Below are 21956 nucleotides of genomic sequence, written 5' to 3' on the forward strand. Positions count from 1 at the left end.
GGAAATTTGTGTATTTTGTCTCAGTGTTATTGATATTTATATGCTTACATTTTCACAATTGTAAAACCTCACTCTGGATGTAAGAGCCATATTATGTGGGTGTTTTGCTTCCACTTTATTGCATAATATTTTATTTGATTGTATTTGATGGCTTGGGCCCAAGGGAGACTAGCAACCACTGTTGTGGAAGCTAATGGGGTTCCTTGTAAATAAACAAATAAACGAATAAACACAGCAAGGACATAACAAAAAGCGAGTACTGTTCATTGGATATGCTGGCACTCACAGTTGATTCATCCATTAAAAACATGTTAAAATCTTTTGAATACATTGAGGCGTGGTTCTTAATTCTAAAACCAAACTAATGAGGCTCAGCTATTGTGATACTGCTGGCCTGAATGTGGATGAGGAAATCAGGCGACACTCTCTAGAACAGGGGTGGGCAAACTTTTTGATTCGTGGGCCACATTGAGTTCTAACATTTGACAAAGGGGCCGGAACAGGAGTAGATAGATGGCATGCTTTGAAAACATCACCTCATTGGGGGAAAAATACACATCTTGGGATATGGAGAAAACATGTGCTTTAATTTCCAATGAAAATGAAGAAAAGCATTACAATAAAATCTCTGACTTCGAAATGAGTCTTTAAACACTGAAAATCAAATAAATGAACATTTTATTTTAAAGCACTGAAAGTTCTGTTATCCTTCAGGATATCACATCACTCTCCTCCTGACTCTTTTTTTTTTTTTTCCAAAAACGGTAGGAGATGCAGATGTACTTGTCCTGTTCCTTTTATTCAATTTGTTTCCCCGGTGCCAAAAGTCAACAACGACCAGTGCAAGGACGAAACAGTTGCAGCAAGTCAGTCTGTGAAGCGTTATATTTGATCTGCGCGCGCTGTTCATTTGAACAACGTGCGTATCACGGAGAGACACACATTTTAATGGGAGCAGTGTTGTTGGTCTCCTTTTTTAGCCAGCGCATCAAAGTCTGGAGTTAGTTTTGTTGTGGCGATTCTCAGGATGGATCTGAGGTGTAGGTCTGTTAACTTGGATCTGTGGCTGGCTTTGTTGATGTTCATGACGCTGAATGTCTGTTCACACACGAAGGTAGAGCCGAACAAAGCCAACATCATCTGCGCTTTTCGCCTTAGATTTGGAAACACGGCATCATTGAGTGAAGCATAGAAGTCATTTAGTTTCAGAGAGCTGAACTTCTCTTTTAAGGCAGGGTCGGACTGAAGGTCGATGAGTTCGAGCTGAAGCTCCTCTGGAGCTGTTTCGGGGTCTTGTGACAGAGGAAAGGCCAGTGACTTGTCAATTTTATCGAAATCCAAAAACCGACGGCAGAATTCTCCGTGCAGTGCATCCAGTGACTCACTGTATTTCTTTACTTTTGCTCCGGCCTCTTTCAGCGTGGCTAGTGTAGGAAAATGAGTGAATGACGTGTTCAAAATCTGCCTGGAGAATAAAGCCAGCTTGGATTTGAAGGCTTTCACGTTTGTGTGCATGTCATGCACAAACTGCTCCTTCCCCTGCAGTTTCACGTTGAGCTCATTCAAGTGTGAAAATACGTCCGTAGCAAACGCAAAGTCACACATCCAGCTCTTGTTGCTCAGCTCAGGAAATTCCTCAGTCTTCCCCTGCCGCTCCAAAAACACGCCAATCTCCTCTTTGAGCTCCCACACTCGTTGAAACACTTTGCCCAAACTCAACCAGCGGACACGGGAGTGATAAAGCAGGTCCTGGTGATCATCATCAGTTTCCTCTAAGAACGCAATGAACTGACAGTGCTGAAGTCCCCGTGCGCGTATGAAGTTGACAAGTTTCACCACAGGATTCACAACATGATTCAGCTGTAACACCGATTTACATAGAGATTCCTGGTGGAGGATGCAGTGGAGGAAAATCACATCCTGATCAGGGTTTTCATCTTTCACTTTATTCTGGATTCTCCTCAGCAGGCCAACGTTTTTTCCCGTTAAATTTGGAGATCCATCTGTGGTGACGTTAACAAGCTTACTCCAGGGAAGCTTCATGACATCAGAATTGCAGGGGAAATAAAACATTAACAAGGTTAATTTATTAATTTTTTTTTCAAGTTTGGCGGGCCGGATCAAAACGATTAACGTGCCGCATGTGGCCCCCGGGCCGTAGTTTGCCCATGCCTGCTCTAGAAGGACAGATTGATACCAGGACAGTCCTCACACACTGCCATTACTATTTAGTCCTACACCTAAAGATAAAGCAGCAGCCATATTAGGAGGATTTTAAAGCAAAAAGCTTTGCCTGTTGTTCTCTTTTGGAAAGAAATACTGTGGCAGCTCACTGCTAATTTTTGTTTTAGATGATTTCAGAGTTCTGAGTTTTTCTCTGTGTCTTCTTTTAAGTCACATATAGTCAGTGAGGTGTCATTCTGAAGCCCAAACCCAGGATAAAGAGGTTCAGTGAATGTGGTGTTGAAGGTGTGAATGTGATTGAGGCTGTCAGAAGAGACTCTGTAGAAGGACAGAGTGCCAGCAGCAGCATCCAAATACACTGCTACTCTGTTAGAGACAGAGGATGAGGAGGGGAGACGACTGAATGTTACACTGTTGTTGTGGCACAAAGAGTAACCATCATGAAAGCAGCCCAGGCACCAGGACTGATCATTCCTTCCAAGCCATGAGTGGTTTTTGTCTCCTTTCCTTCTGATTCCTTTATAACTCACGGCAATATCAACCCTTCCTGTCCTGTTGCTCCTGGTGTTCCTGTTGCTGCCTTTACGTGTTGATGCTGTTCGCTGCAGACAGATTCTCACTGTTATCATTCTTGATATCCTCGACTGTTTTCTGAATTGTCACTGAGCTACTTCCTGTTTTTGTCAGCAGTCCTTGTAGCAGAACTTAGTTAGTTTTTCATGAAAGACCCAGCAGGAAGTGGAGGAACAAGTCCAGATGTCCATTTGGATTCTTTAAAGTGTTGTCCACAGCACTCTGAAATAAATGTGTCTCTGCAAATTCTCTTGATTCATTCTTTTTGGAGGGTGTTTGTTTTTCCAGCAGATTGACTCCAGAGCAGAAGAAGGTCAGATGAACATGAAGAGCAGCCATAAACTCCTAAACACTGAGATGGACAAAAGAGAAAACCTTGTCCTGGTACAGTCCTCTCTCCTCTTTAAAGATCTGTGTATAATCAGTACACTGATGCTGCTCTGATATTGATGCCACACTCTGTCAGGTCTGATTCATAGAAGACCATGTTTACTTTCTGCAGCTGCTCAAAAGCCAGTTTTCCCAGAGACTCAATCATCATCCTGCTCTCTGGACTCCAGCGTGGATCTGTTTCAGCGCCTCCATCGTACTTTGCCCTGAACCACCAGGAAATATATGTACATCTCAGTCAGGTTCCTGGGAAGCTGTCCTCTCTATCTGGTTTTCAGCGCAAAAAACAGCTGAAGATATTTTTATTTCAAAAAACTTTAATTAGACCAGGGTTTTTATGATGTATTTATGACTGTATTATGTTTTGTTACCGTTCTTGTGAAGCAATTTGTGACATATGTCTGTGAAAGTGTATAAATTGTAGTGTATAGTGTATAAAGTGTATAATCAGAATCATCAGAATCAGAATCAGCATACTTTATTGATCCCTAGGGGAAACTATGTTGGTTACAGCGCTCCAGTACAAACAGTAACAAAAACTGACAATACACAAAGTAAGAAATAGCACAATATACCTATATATATATATATAGGCATGGTGGTTAGCACTGTTGCCACACAGCAAGAAGGTCCTGAGTTCAATTCCAACATCAGGCCGGGGTCTTTCTGTGTGGAGTTTGCATGTTCTCCCCGTGTTTGCGTGGGTTCCCTCCGGGTACTCCGGCTTCCTCCCACCGTCCAAAGACATGCAGCTTGTGGGGATAGGTTGATTGGATAATCCAAATTGTCACTAGGTATGAATGTGAGTGTGAATGGTTGTCTGTCCCTGTGTGTTGGCCCTGCGACAGACTGGCAACCTGTCCAGGGTGTACCCTGCCTCTCGCCCTATGACAGCTGGGATAGGCTCCAGCGCCCCCCGCGACCCTGAAAAGGATAAGCGGAAGCGAATGGATGGATGGATGGATATATATATATATATATATATATATATATATATATATATATATATATATATATATATATATTTACTAATAAATATCTGAATAAGAAAGAAGAGCATGTGCGAAAAGTGTGTAGCTATTGCAGTATACAGTGTGTTAGGTGGATGAGTTGTACGGGAGATGGCCACAGGCAGGAATAATTTCCTGTGTCGTTCAGTGGTGTTTTTTTTGGTAATCTCAGTCTCAAACTGAACGTACTCCTGTGGCTAGCCAGAACGTCATGGAGTGTCTTTATCCTGGACAACATTCGCCTCTCCATCACCACCTGTTAGGATGCCTGGGTCGTTGACCCAGAGGTTTGAGTTTATTATATTATTTATCTTTTCTAGTCTTTGGTTTCTTTGTTAGAGTTCTTTCTTATGGTTTATGTCTCTGTGTAATCCTTAGTTGCTGTCTCCCCTGTCTGCTATTTCCCCATGTCCAGACAGTGAGTCTGTGTCTCTAAGTTCAGTCTGTGTTATGTTTCCTGTTTTACTTTGAAGGTCCATGTCTTATGTTAATGTATCTGGTTTTGCTTCCTTTGTCTCGTTAGGCCTGATTTGCCCCAGCTGTGTTTCCCTCCCGTTACTCATTCCCTGATTGTTCCCTCTGTGTATTTAAGCCCTGTGTTTCAGTTTGTTGGTGTTGCGATCTACCCTCATTTATGCTGTGTGTTCTGTCAGTCTTCTGGTGTAAGTTTTTTTTTTTTTTTTTTTTTTTTTTTTTTGGGGGGGGGGAAATATCCAATTATGTTGCATTTGAGCTTAGCATTAAAGCTGTTTTGAGTTCAAGTTTTGCCTCTGAGTCTGCACTTTGGGTCCACTAGTGATGGGCAGATAAAGCTTCATGAAGCACTGAAGCTTTTCATCCAATTGGTTCACTCCAGTGCAAAGCTTCTTGAAGCTTCATTTGCTCTAGTAGGACACCTACTGGACATAAAAATATTAGTTGGCATGAATTTGAAGAGTGTGGCCTTTTGCACACAGCCTGTAAATGTCAACAACAAAAGGAGTGTGTAAAACATGTATATTGTAGTGATGGCAGTACACTGTGTATATTTATACTGGCAGTATGGAAAATGATCATTTGGAAATGCTTAAAATGGAAATGATCATTTACTGTGAGGTGAGGTGTGGTTGGGGTGTGGACAGTAGTTGTGCTTTTGTAACGTTGAGGTATGGACAGCTACACACTGAGGCCTCAGTCCTGCCTGTTCACATTTTATTCAGTAAAAACTAAATGTTCACTGCTTTTATGACCTTTTTAGTGGGGAGAACATAGCTAGGATTTAATGATTTAACAAATCTTTTGAATCCTTTGTCCTCCACAATGCTAAATGGCTGGGAGTCCTCAATCACCATGCTAACCAGGTCTACATCTATTTGAGATTGTTCTCCTGAGGAAAGACAATAAAGACAAAGCACAAATATAAATATCACACATGTAACTTATTACAGCTGTATAATATTGTTATATCATTTAGTAACATTACTGCATGCTATATTATCATGGCATTTGATGGCTCACCTGGTCTTGCTCCACAATCGGTGTCCCCCTTATTCTCATGCAAAGCTCTGTAGTGCCTAAGCATGGATGAGGTGTTGCTGTTATATCCCAGCTCCCTGGCACATAGCAAACACTTCACCTTGTACAAAAGTCAAGACAGCTTAACATAAATTGTATTGCACCATCAGTATCATGAAAATACATCTTCTGTAGAAATTTACATACCTTGTTGGGAGGAATAAGATCAAAATGTTCCCACACAGGGGAGGACATCCTCCTCTTCTTAGCTGGCTCCATTCTCTCCTGACTTTCTCTCCTCACTCTCATAAACCTCCAAACGGTCTCCAAACTCTCACTAACCGCAACTCTCCATCAAACACCCACATTTTTGAATGAAGTCTGAGGGGTTTATATCGCTGTCATATCTCGCGGCAAAGTTCGAACCACTTCATGAACCAGTCACGTGGTACAGCCGGGCAGCGAGGCTTCGGACGTCATCATTTTCAGCTCCTCCCATAAATGAAGCAAGCCTCGATACGTGCATCGCGGAAACGCCCCCTCAATTACTCGACACAAGCTTCGAAGCCTCGATACAGAACGTCACATCACTAGGGTTCACTTCTCCTGCCTGCACACAGCGACACATGACACCACCCTAGAGAGTGAAGAGGAAGGGGGAGAGGATAGTGGCGCCCCTGTGTTGCTGATTACCTTGTCAGACACACACTGTGGGAGACACACATATTGTGGTCTTCCTGTCAGGTAATCAACAATCCAGAACACCAGAAAAGCATCCACCTGCATCGCTTTTAGCTCATCATCCTGGACGGTTGGCCTGATGGTGTTGAAAGAACTGGAAAAGTCAAAAAACATGACCCTCACATTGCTCGCTAGCTGGTCCAGGAGGGTGTGGACATGATCGAGCAGATAGATGATGGCGTCCTCAGTTCCGAGATGGGCCTGGTAAGCAAACTGAAGGGGATCCTGGTGTGGTCTGACTATGGGTCGGAACTGATCCAGGATGAACCTTTCCAGGTTCTTAATGATGTGGGAGGTCAGATTGTTTTCCCTGTGCCAGCCACTTTTTTGTCAGCACTGTTCTGATTGGTTCATTTCTTTCAGGCGAGGCTTAAAAAATCTGGGCACAGGCTCGCCATTTCCATCCAGAGAGAACCCAGTTGAATCCATCCAGAATCCAGAATTTGAGTTGCTTTATCAACACCACCAAAAAAAACCCCAGCCTGCACACCAATAATGATATTATTGCATACAGCCAGATCAAGTCCATTCTCTTATTTCTTCCCACAGCTATAGCTTAAATCCTTATTTTCAATTCCCATATCACCACAATAATATATTACACGCATGTTTTTAACTTAAAATGTTTTTGGTCGTACATGAAATTATTTTTAACCATGCAAACAAATAAATTAATTTCTCTTTTTTTCTTTTCAAGTCTTTAAAGTGATCAGAGTCCTACTGAGACACGGTGACAAGAATCTGGGCATGATGTTGTCTTGGAGGATGGCTCTGACAGCTACATGCTACTCTCATTTACAGCTCAGCAGCTGGGCCTAGCAGGCACACGTGAAGACCTTTCCCTGAGAACTATCCGTCAGGATATCCAAACATTGCACGTGGCCTCAGTTTCATTCAGTCTGTCCCTTATCATGCAGCTCCAGAAATCCTTTTCATAGCTAATGTTGTCACTGCCCAGCGACTTGGCTTGGCTCAACATTCATATCCAGTTACCGTGCTCAAGAGACGATAAAGACATCTTGAAGACTTACCCCTACAAACCCTCAGGAGAGTATCACTGTTGGGTCTGTGTTTCCACAAGCCCCACTAGTTTAGAGACTTATTCCTCATGAAGAACACAAAACATAACAGAACATCTTCAACCGGTTTTTCACTCGCTAACGAGGGAAGTTTTGGTCAAGAATAGGGGTGGGTTTTTATAATCGATTCATCAATTAAAATCGATTCTGGCTTGGATAACGTAAAATCGATTCATTAAAATCCTGAATCGATTTTTTAATATAAATTTATTTTGCCCGAAATGCCAGAATCTCTGGTGAAAGATCACAAAATTTCAATAACCACCAAACAGTTAAGACAGTAAATGAGAGCAGGTACAGGGATTCTGCACATAGACTTAAACACACAGCGTGACCCGCGGATCAGAATCAGTTAGATGTCGCCTTTCTCACGGTCGGGGCTGAAAGCCGACAGCTCGCTGATTCTGATCTGTCGGCGGGTCCGCGCTTTGTGTTCATGCCCTTTATGCGCTGATTCTAAAGCTGTTAGTTTGATGTCTCTCCAAACAATATTGACCGAACCAGCAGCAAAAGAAGATCCAAACGCTTCACATAAACATCGTCATGAATTCACTCTGACTTTTACTGTTTTGCTTCCAACGCGATGCACAGCTCTCTCTCTCTCTCTCTCTCTCTCTCTCTCTCTCTCGAACAGTTTCCCTTTCTTCATTATTCGCTTGCTTGTTACGCACAAGTCTACTGTTGTTTACAGCGCTGTCAGCCACTGTTTTTTTCCCTTTTACATTCTTCCGAAAAGAAAACCTCATTTCTGCTGTTCAATACTGAACAAATTTAAACTTTTTAAAATTATTCAAAACGTAACGTGAGAGGTAATGTTCATATGTTGATTAATGGTTTTCTTTCGTTTTTGATGTACTGCAGAATATTTTTATAAAATCCCAGGCCAGGAAAATCACCTTAATGTTTTTCTGTGTTTTATCTTCAGCTACTTTGACACAAAGGCATCTGCTGTGACGCTTACACCTGCGATAAAGTCTTGCGTGTGTCAGCTTCCTTTTTATTGATACAAAAATATGTAAATGTACTGATCTGAATTATATTTCTGACTGTCAAAATTTCCCAGATTTAAATCGAATCGAATCGAATTAAATCGAATCGTGGATCGAATCGATTCGGGACCTTGTGAATCGGAATTGAATCGATTCTAGAAATCAGTGACAATACCCAGCCCTAGTCAAGAACCAGCTCTTGGAGCTCACGCTCCTAACCTGTCTCATGCCCAAAATCCTTCAAAGAGCAGCTTCCCTTGCAGCTATTTATTGACATGACAGTTACAATACAACACAAGCACCTCCCTCTGTAACCCCCTCAATGGTTCTAAGACAAGGGTGTGTGTGTGTGTGTGTGTGCGCGCGCTCACCAAAAGGATCATAAAAGCAGGAAGCTTACAACACAAGAGAAAGACCATCCAGATAGAATGTACCTGCAATAAAACCTCCCCCAGCACAGAGTGGCTGGAGAGGTGGTCAGAGACAAAGGAATGTCTTGATCCTGTAGATTGAACTCAGAGTTTACAAATTTAAGAAACACAATGACACATTTACCAATTAGACTTAACAATCACCCTTGCTGCTAATTGGAGGATCACCCACGCCATATAAAACCTATATAACCTGTGCGCTTTGAATCACCAGGAAGGCTGGCTACAATCTGAACCCGACTGGGATTGACACTGCATGGGCCAGAATGATTCTTGAGTCAAAATAAGAGCACTATTGAGCAGTGCCTATATACCTCCTGAAGCACCCTATCTGTTGAGCTGTGTTATTCTGCTAGTGGATCAACAGCTACCCAGAGCATCGTGGCAGATTTCGAGGGTGACTAAGGTTCTTATTGGTTCTGATGGCCAGATCCAAACGCCAGAGGTAAAGATACGTGACAAAACATACACTTGACGTATAGTGCATCTAATTGTGATTCCGGAGATCATGGATGAAGATGACCAGGCGTTGGATCCCTTGTCTGCACAGACAGCCTGTCCATGGAGCCAATTTGCACTGCAAATTGGGGGCAGCTATGTTGGAAAGGCTGTCAATTGTATGTGGCGAGAGAAAACGCTGTCAACGCTATCAAACACATAGTCCAGAGCACTGAGGTTTAGCTAACACATAGCAAGAGGCACCTTGCAAACTGACTCGACAGTGGACTTCTATGCATGGTGTGAGTTGCATGCGTCGCTAAAGAACTGCAGGTAGACATTGATTCCTGCCTGGAAAGAACAGTCTTGAGCCTTTTATGTCACTTAGGGAATCAACTTACGTAGAAGAGCAATGTTTATTTTCATCAGTATTTCTGGTTATACTGGAAGTTATTGACACATATTTCATGACTTATGTTGAATGTTTATTATACTCAGCACTTTTGTACGTGTTTTGCTTACAGACCACACACCCCCACTCCCACACCTACTAATGATGTGTCGGTCGCGAACGAAACGGCTCTTAGAGCCGGATCTTTGATGTGAACGACGGGAACCGTGGTTTTTTTTTTTTTTTTCCTCTCTCTCTCTCGCCCTTTTCCCCGCTTCACTCCGCACATGAGCCTTGTGCTTTGCGCTGGGAAGAGGGGCGGTAGTTACACTCTCAGTAGCACAGGAGCAGAGCAGGAGGGAGAGAGAGAGAAAGAGAACCAGGAACACCAACGTCACATTAGAAAGGTATAGTAATCATCCACAACTATTTTCAGTTGCAGATGATAAAGGATTCAGAAAGTTTATTCATGCAGACCCATATGACAGAGAATATGCATCTTCGTTTTGTTTTCATATTTTAATTTATATTTAATTGTGTTGTGGTTTGCTGCGTTTTGTGTTGTTTCACTTTAAATTTGTTTAAAAGGAAAAAGCTGAAAATGTAAATAGTTAAAAGTTGAAATATTAATAGTTGGTTTTTGTATTATATGATTTATTTATTAAATTTTATGTGGAGTGAAAAAATAAATGTCTATTTATGGAAGCCCCTAGAGACAAAGCACGTAAAAACTCCAAAACACGTACAAAAGACAACAGAAGTGCTCCAGGATGCTGGGCGCAGTGTTGAGCTTTTGTTACCTAGTGGCTACACAAGCCAGCAAGTACCAACAACCGGATTTGGTGTGTGGTAGTAACAGGTAAATGAACATTTTTTTTTTAATTATTTGAATATATATGAGTGCTTGTGTATAAATACACAAACAATACACATATGCTTTCAATTGTGTAATTTAAGTGATCTAGTAGCTCTGTTTTGGAAGTTCAGTTAATGCTAGAAATGTGTTTTGGAGTTTGCACGTGCTTTGTCTCTAGGGGCCACCACATATATTTATATATAAACATATATAAATAAAACCACTTTTTTTTACATTAGTAATTCCTTTTGTGCATAATTTTATATTTTTGTTAATAATAAATTAATTAAAGTAACAAAACAACCTTAAGAGCCGGTTTAGTGAGCCTGAGCTGAAAGAGCCGGTTCTCTAAAAAGAGCCGGAAATCCCATCACTAGTGTGGAGCAGCCCGTGTCATAGGGTGACCAACCGTCCTCCATGTCCACTTTTCACATTCTGTTCGGGGCGTCCGGGGGGATTTTTGAGATTGATAAAAATGTCCGGGTTTTCCTATACTCCAACAGAGGACCCATGTATGCGACGTCATCCCCGAGTTGCTGCTTTGTGAGTGCTTGTTCTGCACTCAAAGACGGGACAGCCAGCGAGCAGCATCGCCCCTAATGATGTTTAATAGTTTCTATCGCTGCTGTAACTGCAATGCTTTAAAGTGAACTTTGGTTAACAGATCTAGAGTAGCACTGCTGGAGAAACTTGTTGAAGTCAAAGAGATCATGAAAATGGCTCAACAGATGAAGATGATTCAGGAGTAAACAAACATAATGAGAACACTTTAGAGCCTCTGTCATGTATGAATAAACAGTAAAGGGGTGTACAGTGCAGCTATAACCTCTGTTTATGTTAACAATCTGTTGACTGGTTGCTACAAACCTCTGGAAAAATCCCCAGAGAACTCCTAAGATCACGTTGGCTTATTTGTTATTACTGACTCTTATTGCTGCAGGTCAAACCAAGGCTTTTGAATAACACCAGAGGCCAGGGTACAATGCGTTAACAATTTTTATTGGGGCCATGCTGCTTAACAGGGTTCAATGTGAAGTGATTGACATCGATGGTTTGTGTTTACTCATCTTCGCTTCCTCCCATCTTGTCGATAACTTTGCCTATCCACCTGGTCATCCTGAACAGGTGAGTGTAGAAGCCGTACTTCCCGTCACGATCACAGCCCTCTCCCCATGACACGATGCCGATCTGATACCAGCGGTTCTCTACCGGGTACTGCACAGGAAGACCGTTTCAAAATAAGACTCATTGTTTGCAAAGGCAGCTATTCTAAATTCTCAGATTGAACCTTTTGTAAATGGTAGAAAAGTCTTTTCAGAGCTGAAAGGACGAAAAACTCTATAAATATTTTAACTATTTTTTCAATTTTTAAGCAAAAATGCCAGATAACACTTAACTGTGAGGATTTACTGCTTTTCTCTAAATTGAGATAATAAATGAAGATTGAGGCTGCCAATTAGGCAAATCTGAAGACTTTACACGCTTTTTACCCTAACCCCTTTTTGATGAAGGTTTCTGATGCCAAAGTGCTCAAAGGGTATTTGGGACACAGACAGGGATCAAACCAACAACCTTCCCATTAGTAGGTGAAGTAGGTCCAGTGAAATATTGGTGTATGATTGTGCAGTGTATATGTTTTAATGCTAATATTAATAATAATAAAATCAGTGCTGTGTGGCACTTTTCAAAACCTAGGTAGAAAGTGATTTACAGACCACAAAAATAATTTATAATCAACTACATAAAAAAAAATGCACACAAAGTTAAAGCGATAAATGAAATCACTGAATAAACCCTGAACAAACTGTGTGAATCAAATCATCATTGGTGTCCCAGAGAACACACATTTTCCCCTTTGGTTGCCATGGGGTTACCATCTGGTCTCTAGGATTGTGTGACTGGGAATTTAGTTGGAGAAAGCATGGCTGTATGACTTTGGCACAGGTCAACTCAAGCATTGGTATTTCTTATTACAACATTTTGCATTTTCATAAATTTTACATATTTGGATTATGGTTATATATTTTATGACTATAAAATACTGTTAATGTCCAGACAGATTTTCAGGAAATTCGTTAACAATTTTAACGTGTCAGGAATAAGAAAATCCCATTACACTACTGTTGAACTTGTGAACGAGAAAAAATTACATTTTTAATGTAAATGTTAACTTGATTATATAATTAAGAGTTAATACACAGTCTACATAATTTATTACTATGTGTTAATTAAAACATGATGTCACTTCTGTGTGTTCTCGTGCCGTCGGTCTTATAATTTATTTAACAAATATATTAAAAAAACAGCTGCTTGAGATATAAACCAGATGTTATCTAATGATAAGAAATGGTAAAGAGGAGACTTAATCTATCATTTGTTCTTCTTTCATTGTGATTCTCACCTTCATCACAAAAGGTCCGCCGCTGTCTCCCTCACAGGCGTCTCCACGATGGTTATCGTCTGGTTTATAACCTGAAACAACCAGAGACTGTAATTATAGAGAAACTATGACACCTTCAGGAGATGCAGGATCATCCTGAGAGAAACAGCCAAATTCCATTCAGTGCAGCCAATGAGATGGCAGCATCACTCAGCACACCAGGGGTTTATTCAGGATCAAACAGTTGGACCAAAAATAAGCCAAAGATAAAATATAAACAAGCATTTTCTTGAACAAATGTGGAAAATCTTTTGTTTTGTTTTACCAGCACAGAACATGTTGTCTGTGATCTTGACTGAAGTGGAGCTGCGGCAGATGTTCTGGTCCACTATCGGTAGGTGGATTTGCTGAAGGACTGATGGTAAATTTCTCACTGCAGGGTTCCAGCTTTCCTTCAGGTTCCCCCACCCGGAAACTCGGCCCTTAAAGCCTTCAGACATCAGACTGCCGGAAAAAATACCAGTCAGATATATCACAAGGTATAAACCTCACTGAACCAAAGTGTCTCTGACCACAGTTCTTAATAGCACCCTCTACTGGCGCAGTCTTTGCATTACTTTAGACTTTCCAATAAGACAGAAGGAATCTGTGGGATCTGAAGAATCTTTTAACCCCCTGCAGGATAACTGGAGAAAGGAAAATCGATATCTATGCAGAAATAGCTATGTGACCAAGTTTGAGGACCTGACTTGATTTAATCAAATTGTTGTTTACTGAGGACTTTAAGCAAAGTCCTTGGCACAATAATAAACTGTGTTGATACCTCCCCAATTAATATTTCTAGCAGTATTCAACACCATATGAACAAAATAATCTCTCCAGCAAGCTCTATGTCGGACCCAGAGTCTCCCCCACATAAAAACGCTCCAGATCACTTGACAAAACTGGAAATTCAATTCTCCGTTCAGTTTTGTTGATATGCCAGCACTACACAAGACTCATGTTAGAGAAAGGTAAAAACACCAGTCTGAATGTTTTAGTTAAGCCCATCAGGACAAAACTGATTTTGGATGTCTGTGTTTAGTCAGTTTAGATGAGTGGCACAAATAGCAGTAAGTTGGTAAATTGCTTTACCAATAGGCAATATAGGTCCACCACTCAGCTTTAAGCTAATCTATGGCGCTGCTTTTCACCGCAGTAGCGATTTAACTACTTCACATTGAGCAGAGATGGAGTCTGTCTCCGACTTGTATCCCCATGTAATGTCTGTGTTGTGTGTATAAAGTCGGGGTTGTCCCATTTCACCTGTATGTGGCGAATAAAGCTTTGATTGATTGATTGTCCTAATGAGAGGAATCTACCATGTCCTGAAAGAAAACAATAATCTGTGCCAAGCTAGATAAAAGGCAAAAGACACATTTTCACCCCTTTCTTTTGATTTGTGTGGGAAATATAATTAAAGAATTTGGTCTGAACTTGTCAACTTGTAATTGGTTGCAAATGTTTGTCTTACAACTTGGCGACGGGCTTGCTGGGCAGGCAGATAGGATGGATCTTATCAGTGAACGTGACCGGCCTTCTCATGTGCAGCAGAGCGATGTCACGGTTCAGGTTTTCTTTCCAGTTGTACTTGGGGTGGACAATGATTTCATCAATTGCCACAATCTTCTCAATGCCACGCTCAAACCTAGAAAAAAATGACATAATTCCAACAGGCCTTCAAATGAAACTAATGATAATTAAGACAGACACGCCTTCTTACTGGGCTCTGTTGTGTTTTCCCAGGCGGACCAGTATATCGTTGATGGTGAAGTTCTTGTTCCAGGGTGGGTAAAGGATGCAGTGAGCTGCAGTGAGGATCCACTGATCACTGATCAGACTGGCTCCACACAATAACTCCTGTGGGCTACGCTTGTACAGCATCACCTGCCTGCAAACAACAAAATTATCTATTAAGTTAGAAATAAAAAGTCATTCAAAAGGTGACAGAAACAGTTCATTTCTTAATGGTTCATTTATTTGTTTCTGACTGGCAGAATGGACAATGGACACTCATTGACTGTACCACCCTTCAGGAGCTTTCGAGCAGGCCAATCCTACCAATCTGAGTGGGAAGAACAAATGTGTCAGGATTACAATCTTTAACTGCTCACTGTGGAATGTGTCCATATTACTAATCTGTTCTTATCATCTTATCACTGTTTAGATTCCTCCATCAGCTGACACAGAGGTCACCCAAATGAGTATGGTTGTGGCGTATGGCTATGCATAATAACTGGATGACCTGGCCCACCCTTTGCATTCTGTCCTTGCCAGGCAGCATACAAACTTTCAACATCTGTCTAAGCTGAAGAGGCAGATGTTGAAAGTTCCCTGTGTCATACTTGTATTTATTTGCTTGAATGTACTACAAGCTCCTAAATATTTTCATTTTTACTTTTTGAGTCCTTCACTTTTTATGTTTCCTTGTTACTTCAGCTCTTTCTTGTGTGTATTTTATTTACCTTTCAAGATATTTGGTTTTGTGGTGTTCTATGTATTTTACAGTTTTTATGTTTTGGGTGCTATGGTGCTGCAGTTTCCTGAATGTTGGGATAAATCAAGTATATCTAATGTTATCTTGATAATCTCCTGATGGGAGTCTGATCTGTTTTACCAGACATTCAGAACAATTTTGTCAACCATCCTTAAAGTCATGTTGTTTATCTAGTGTCATTACCATGGAGCTGAGCCCACTTCAGCGTCATCACCCCCAACGATACGTCCGTATGACTGCACAAGCTCTACTTCGTTTTGATCTTTTTTGCTTATCTTTTCAAACAGGGGACGCTGTCCACAATCTGCAACACAAGAAGTCAATAAAAACTTTGATAGATGGTCAAACACAACAAAACTATTAACAGGCTAGATGGATCACCTGCTTCTTGAATTGTTCTCTTTCAGCTTTTTGGGGTACAGGGATTACCTGATGCTTGCTGTCACTGCCCATTAAGTGCACTCACCATCCTCTCCTTGTCCAAACGTGCGAGGACTGAAAAGGTTTTTCCTGGCCTGACCTAAGACGGAGCGCTCCCTGCCTTCGGTCACAGTTGTTTGCTCAGGCCCTAATAGTGGGGCATCTGCAGGAAGCAGGTGGCCAATTGGAAAGGTAAGGGGCAGGTAAACAGGTGGATTTATTTAATAGTGGATTGTAGGTTTGTACTCTACCACATAGCTGCAGATCACAGTAGTCCATTGTTATATTTCCAGCAATCCTGACATAGCACCAGGGGCCCTCAGAGTCACTGTCAGGATTTCGGCACTTGTTGGTCTGCAGCTGAACTTCAGGGATGAACTCTTTGTCCCGACTGAGGGTTTTTACCTCCGGTAATGACCATGGCAGGCAGGTGTGACCTCCTATGGTAACACTTAGGTCCCCATTATATTCTATACCATAATTGGGCAAGCACACTATAGGTTTGTGTGGTTTCGTGGCCACAGTGGGTGGGACAAAGTCTTCACCTTTAACCAAAAAAAAAAAAAAAAAAGACAGATCAGCTGACAGAACTTGGAGCTCAAACTACAGAGAAATATAATCCTAAATTGTATATGAGCCCTGAAACACTCCAGGATGTAAGAAGAGTTCAGCAATGATGTGGAAACCAGAGACTGGAAGAAATTCAGTGAGTTCTGAGCAGCTCGTGTTAGGTGCCGACATGGCTTTCCAACATTACTAGCACAAGAGTGTCAACTAGCCTAAAATGGTGCGAGAATATTAATTATTATCATTGTATTCATAATCTTTACTCAGTGGCTATAGCAGATACTTGCCACATATTGGTACTCTACAGGTCTCTTTCTGGACAGATGGGTCTTTGGTAAAACACCAGGGTCCTTCTGGACGATGGTCAGGGTTTCTGCAGAAATTCTCCTTCAAATTGCTGCCTGGCTCTGAAGTGTTATACTCTCTGCAGACACACAGAAAATTGAATGAATTACTTCCCCAAGTGGAGGAAGGATCTCAGTGTGTTGTTCACCAGTGTGAACAGAATGGAACGGGAAGACTGTCAGATTGGCATGACCTCTGCATTAATGCGGATGCTGTACTGATCATCTGCAAAAGCAAAGCTATAGATGTCTTGATTCATGCTCAATCACGTAAGTAAATCCAAGTGACTTCTTCAGTCTCAGCTGACTGCAGGTTTCCCAAATCTTATAAACAGTACTGTACATTTCCATAATAACGGAAACTAGCGCCACTGAAGGAACAATGGGCTTGGAAGTCAGTTCCTTGATCATTAAAGAAGGCGCCAAAAGAAAGCTCCAGCCGATCCAGGAGAGAAGGACAACTGCTGCCTAAGCAAAAACCTGTAATGATCCCGTATGTGTCAGGAGTATCAGAACAGTTCTGATGCATCGTGTCTCTGTGACTTTCAAAACCCAAAACACACTGCGCCAAAAAATTGGTCCACCCCAAGGATCGGGTCCCCTGACACAGAGTAACATAGTGCACGCTGTTAAGTGCCAGGAGGATTGCCAGGATTTATACGTCAGGGAAACCAAACAACCTCTCGCAAAGCAGATGGCACAACACAGACGAGCTACCTCGTCGGGCCAGGACTCCGCATTCTATTTACACCTACAGCTACACCGACATTTACACCTAATGAGGATGTGCACATCCTGGACAGGGAGGAACGTTGGTTTGAGCGCGGAGTCAAGGAGGCCATTTATGTGAAAAGGGAAAGACCATCTCTGAATCGAGGAGGGGGCCTAAGGGTACATCTTTCGCCATCTTACAATGCTGTGATTGCAGCCATTCCCCAACTCTCTGTGAATGGTACTTTAATAATGGCCTTTGGTCAGTGGTTGTTGATGGTCATGAGAATTTGCATATTAATGATCAAGGAACTGACCTCCCAGCCCATTGTTCCTCAGTGGGCTGGTTTCAGTCATTATGCAAATGTTCTGTTTATAAGATTTGGGGAAACCTGCAGTCAGCTGTTACTGAAGAAGTCACTTGGATGAGTGACGAAACGTTTCTCCCACAAAACGCTACGTCCAGATGAACAGAATCAACTTTTGGAGATTTACTTACCTGGATGATTGAGCATGCATCACGACATTACTGAGTTATAATTTGGGTGGTTAATAATTTTTGTTTTACCAGTTAGTTTGTGAGCTAGCCCTTTTAAATATGACTAAATTAGATGTCCTTTGTGTTTTTCTGCTTTTGCTCAGGTAATGAGTAATATGTTGCTTTGCTTTGGTTATTTCTTACCTAATTTAAGAAGCTCGTTAGTTAGTTCCAGGACTGTAATTTTTGTTTTTATGTGGGGAATTGCTCAGTTACCTAAAGATAGGATGTGGAAAGCTGTGCCTCCAGTGTTGACACACTCTGCCCGACTGCGTGATGCTGATGTCTCCTTCGTAGTTCACACCATTACCCTGACCAGAAATACACTGACCTGAGGACAGACACACACTCTGCGTTAATGTACACTAGTTAACTGTTTTATTATTTATTGTGTTCATTTATATTCACCTTCTATGCATTTTCTGATGAGATTGATGTTTTTTGCTGTTCTTGACATCCGAGTTCCTTTACAGTCTGCAGAACAAATAGACAGACACAGTGAGATGTTTGTGTGCTCCCTTTGTGTGCTGTTCTTGACTTTGTTCGTGTTTGCAGTGCAGCTCACAGCTGAATAAACTCTGGTGTACAAATAACATGAAAAATTAACTCTGCTTGCGTTCATCCAACTGCACAAAGTTTAACAGAAGCAAAAAAAATTAGAAAATTAAAAAAAATAACAAGATTAATCAAAATCAAATTCATTCAAACCAACAGAAAGCACAGAAACTTTCAACCAATTCTAGTTCTATTCAGAAACACATCAAATCTAAACTGGACCAAAACATCCATCCAAACACAAACATCTCTGTCAGGGAGGGGGGGAGGATACAAGTTTTCTGGGGGTGTGTGGTGGTGCTGGGAGGGGCTCTGGGCTTCTGTGTAGGTGCTGCCCTCATGACCGGGGCACAGAGAAGCAGAAGAAAAAGGATCAATGGATGGATGTTTTGTTTGTTTAAAATCACTTAATATGAGAATTTCCTCTGATAAACTGAAAGACTGTGGAACTGTTGGTTACACAAAACAAGAAAATTGAAGAAAGAAATGTTTTTTATTCATTTATTGTAATAAAAAAAATCATACTGTTCATATACTTATACTTATCTCTTAGTATTGAACATATTTGTTTCCATGTTTAAATCCAGTATATCTCACCGAGGTATTTGTTCCAGAATTTTTCCTGTAGGAAGAGAGATTGTTTTGCGGTGAGACTCTGAACTGATCTCAGTGCTGTTAAAACTTCTGACAGCAGAGAGAAGTAAAAACATACTGTTTTATCTGGCTGCTCAAACACCTCTCTGGCTTCTTCGTGGTCGCAGATTTCCTCCACACACTCTCTCTCCAGGTTCCCTGATATGAAATAATCCACATTAAGACACTATAATCGTGACAGTATCATGAGACACAAACATAGAGAGCACCTGTAAAACATGTTATAGTAATTTTGTGTCACTTCACAGTTGTTTGTTGTCTCTGTTTGGCTCTTTTTGTTTCTTTTTGATTTACTTTCCAAAATTAATGCTAACATTCAGCAGTCTCTGCCCACCTCCAGTCAACAAAGACTCAAAGCTAATATTGTTCCAAACCTGCAGCGCATGCTAAAGTAAGTGATTACAATTGAATCTAAAGTAGATACGAAAAGGGAGAGAAATGAACCTGCTCCCTGTACAAACATTTATTTGAATCAAGGAATTTTATGAGTTCAGTAGACACAGAATGATACGAATGGTCAAGATGTCAAACCATAGTGGATGTAATAATGAGGAGAAAAGCTGCTGTTTGGTCACCTGCTTTCAGCTCCTCAAACATCTGGTTGGCTCGTCTGTTCCGGACCAAAACCTGTGAGGCGAGGTGGCCACTGAGAAAAACTACAACAAAGATAGAAAATCAGTTAAACCCTTCCAGCATCACCAACACTCAGCCTCCAGTTTAATTTAAAATCTGTTCTGTAGTCACACAAATGATCAAATGCAAGATGACCTGGGACTGTTGAGCAGCTAGAATCCTCTATCAGACAAAAATGGGACAAAGTACCTCTTCCAAAATTACATCAGCTGCTCTCCTCATCCATGACGTTTACAGACCGTTTATAAAGGACAGGAGACGCTAGACAGTGGTAAACACAGTCCTTTCAGATGTGCTGCTGCTATCAAATTCAACATGAGATATGGTTTTAATGTTTTAATTTACACAATGTTCCAACTTTTTGGGATTGGATTTGTATAAAATTTTTCCATTCTTCCATTTATCTTCTGTCTAATAATGAGGAAGATTTTGTCAAATGACACAATATGCTTTATAAATAATTTACAGGGTCTGCCTCTTCCAGGTGATTGTGTTTCACCCACCTCCCCCCTTTGGCAAAATGCATGGCATATAAAAATACTGTATTAACTACGTACTCCAAAAATAAAAGTAATGGACTGAAAACATATCTTAAGTAAAGGTCAGTAATTTACATACTTGAGAATTGATTTCAATCATATTATACACGTATTTCTATCGGGTAATTGTAGAAGTGATAGTAGTACTAATTACAAAGACTGTTTTTACAGTCTTTGTAATTATACTTCCAGACCAGATTTAAAATGGTTCATTTGGTTTAGTGTTCATCAAATTCAAGACAAGAGAAGAAGAAAAAAAAGTGATATTTGGTTAAACAATCAAATGTACAGATACACAGACTGAGGGTTACTTTCTGTCTTCTAATGAACTTTCATAAAAGACTTAAATCGACATATATTCAAACCAAAGTACAATTTTGATCTAGATTAGTCATATGATGATCCTACATTTAGTACCAGTAATATGAGCACTAAAAACACCAGTTCACACATTGAAGAAGAAAGGAGTTCATTACCATGGTTTGCCACACAGCTGTGCAGGAGAAACAGCAGCAGAACAGCAGCAGGTTTTGATGTTGGTTCCATTATGATTCAGACCTGTAAGCAGAACCTCAGAACCAGATCCAGCAGTACTCAGTGTGTCCTTCTTTGTTTGCCCGTCTATGTCTCTCTGTCCGTCCTCTGGAGGGGGGGGATTATTGACCAGAGGGTCAAAGTTTGAGCCAGACTGATGAGTCGGTTATGTTTAAACCTACATGTTTACTTTTTCTCAACAACTCGAGTCCTACTGTGAGTTAATACTGCTGCAGTTTAACACAACCCAAGGTCAGTTTTGTTGATACTGAATTATTGTTTGGTAAAAAAAAACAACATATGAACATACAAGTCACAATTAACAAGTGTAACAAGTCCCTAAAAAAATCTTAAAAAGTCTTAAAAATACCATCTTTGGTACATTTTTTTTTTTCTTGTAGATCTTTAGTCACTTAAACCAGGAAAAATATTTTAATAATTCCATTTTGTCAGTTTTTCTTGCAGAACTCAAGTTTTTGGTTTAATTAAGCATCCAATTTACCTTTTTAAATTGAAATGTGAGGAATTAAGGGGGGTCAGTAGGAGGGGGAGGTGGGGTGGGTTTGGCGTGAGGAGCTCAGTGGATGATGTCCCAACAGGTTTATTTTGTTCCTTGGGAAATTTTTTTCATTGCTGTTTCCCCTTTTTTAATGTAAAGTCCTAATGTTTTGCAAAAAAAAAAATGTACTTGATGGAGGAAAATAGAGCTCATTTTTGGATTCAGCACCCTAAAAACATGAAAATGTATCAAAAAATATACCGTTCAGAAAAAAACATTTTTTTGTGACGACATATGTTATCACAGTCTTGGGTTCCTAAAGTCAGTCATTGTTCTGTCCAAACCCAGTGTGGTGGAGGTGTGGTCCCTGGATCAGTTGCAGGAGAGGAGTGGTGCAGTGAGCTCAAGGGGGCGGTGCTGGGAGGCAGGTGAGGCCACAGGTGGTGGCGTTATGACTGATGACAGTCTCC

General features: G+C 40.9%; 3 protein-coding genes across 3 annotated transcripts; all 3 read right to left on the reverse strand.

Annotated features, from left to right (window-relative positions):
• Nucleotides 1-945: 945 nt before the first annotated feature.
• On the reverse strand, nucleotides 946-2043 carry LOC147301665 (general transcription factor II-I repeat domain-containing protein 2A-like). The gene has a single exon (XM_086283551.1). The coding sequence runs from the start codon at nucleotides 2041-2043 to the stop codon at nucleotides 946-948; it is 1098 nt and encodes a 365-aa protein (XP_086139677.1).
• A 3019-nt stretch (nucleotides 2044-5062) lies between these two features.
• On the reverse strand, nucleotides 5063-6142 carry LOC147301666 (uncharacterized). Its single transcript, XM_086284344.1, has 3 exons — nucleotides 5859-6142; nucleotides 5655-5772; nucleotides 5063-5523 (listed from the first exon to the last, which is right to left on the reverse strand). The coding sequence occupies exons 1-3, from the start codon at nucleotides 5958-5960 to the stop codon at nucleotides 5363-5365; spliced, it is 381 nt and encodes a 126-aa protein (XP_086140470.1). The 5' UTR covers nucleotides 5961-6142; the 3' UTR covers nucleotides 5063-5362.
• Nucleotides 6143-11554: 5412 nt separating this feature from the next.
• Nucleotides 11555-21087, reverse strand: f2 (coagulation factor II (thrombin)). The gene is made up of 15 exons (XM_086282655.1): nucleotides 20930-21087; nucleotides 19857-19937; nucleotides 19340-19419; nucleotides 19225-19249; nucleotides 18481-18546; nucleotides 18289-18403; nucleotides 16767-16903; nucleotides 16164-16457; nucleotides 15959-16075; nucleotides 15676-15796; nucleotides 14719-14886; nucleotides 14470-14643; nucleotides 13282-13460; nucleotides 12978-13048; nucleotides 11555-11791 (listed from the first exon to the last, which is right to left on the reverse strand). The coding sequence occupies exons 1-15, from the start codon at nucleotides 20997-20999 to the stop codon at nucleotides 11636-11638; spliced, it is 1854 nt and encodes a 617-aa protein (XP_086138781.1). The 5' UTR covers nucleotides 21000-21087; the 3' UTR covers nucleotides 11555-11635.
• Between the last annotated feature and the right edge of the window lie 869 nt (nucleotides 21088-21956).

Source organism: Aulonocara sp. 'chitande type north' Nkhata Bay, linkage group LG23 (assembly GCF_057382095.1).
Source record: "Aulonocara sp. 'chitande type north' Nkhata Bay isolate Kocher_YH1m ecotype deep benthic linkage group LG23, A_spYH_male_GT1.1, whole genome shotgun sequence".
Classification (NCBI taxonomy): Eukaryota; Metazoa; Chordata; class Actinopteri; order Cichliformes; family Cichlidae; genus Aulonocara; species Aulonocara sp. 'chitande type north' Nkhata Bay.

What these genes read in the sequence shown, in the direction of transcription:
- f2 (XM_086282655.1), bottom strand. Translation starts at nt 20,999, where the DNA reads ATGGAACCAACATCAAAACCTGCTGCTGTTCTGCTGCTGTTTCTCCTG. An exon ending in ATTCTGGAACAAATACCTCG is followed by an intron (nt 18,547 to 19,224) that starts GTGAGATATACT and finishes TTTGTTCTGCAG; the next exon opens with ACTGTAAAGGAACTCGGATG. An exon ending in CTGTAGAGTACCAATATGTG is followed by an intron (nt 16,458 to 16,766) that starts GCAAGTATCTGC and finishes TTTTGGTTAAAG; the next exon opens with GTGAAGACTTTGTCCCACCC.
- LOC147301666 (XM_086284344.1), bottom strand. Translation starts at nt 5,960, where the DNA reads ATGAGAGTGAGGAGAGAAAGTCAGGAGAGAATGGAGCCAGCTAAGAAG. An exon ending in ATCTTATTCCTCCCAACAAG is followed by an intron (nt 5,773 to 5,858) that starts GTATGTAAATTT and finishes CTTTTGTACAAG; the next exon opens with GTGAAGTGTTTGCTATGTGC. An exon ending in CGATTGTGGAGCAAGACCAG is followed by an intron (nt 5,524 to 5,654) that starts GTGAGCCATCAA and finishes GTCTTTCCTCAG; the next exon opens with GAGAACAATCTCAAATAGAT.
- LOC147301665 (XM_086283551.1), bottom strand. Translation starts at nt 2,043, where the DNA reads ATGAAGCTTCCCTGGAGTAAGCTTGTTAACGTCACCACAGATGGATCT.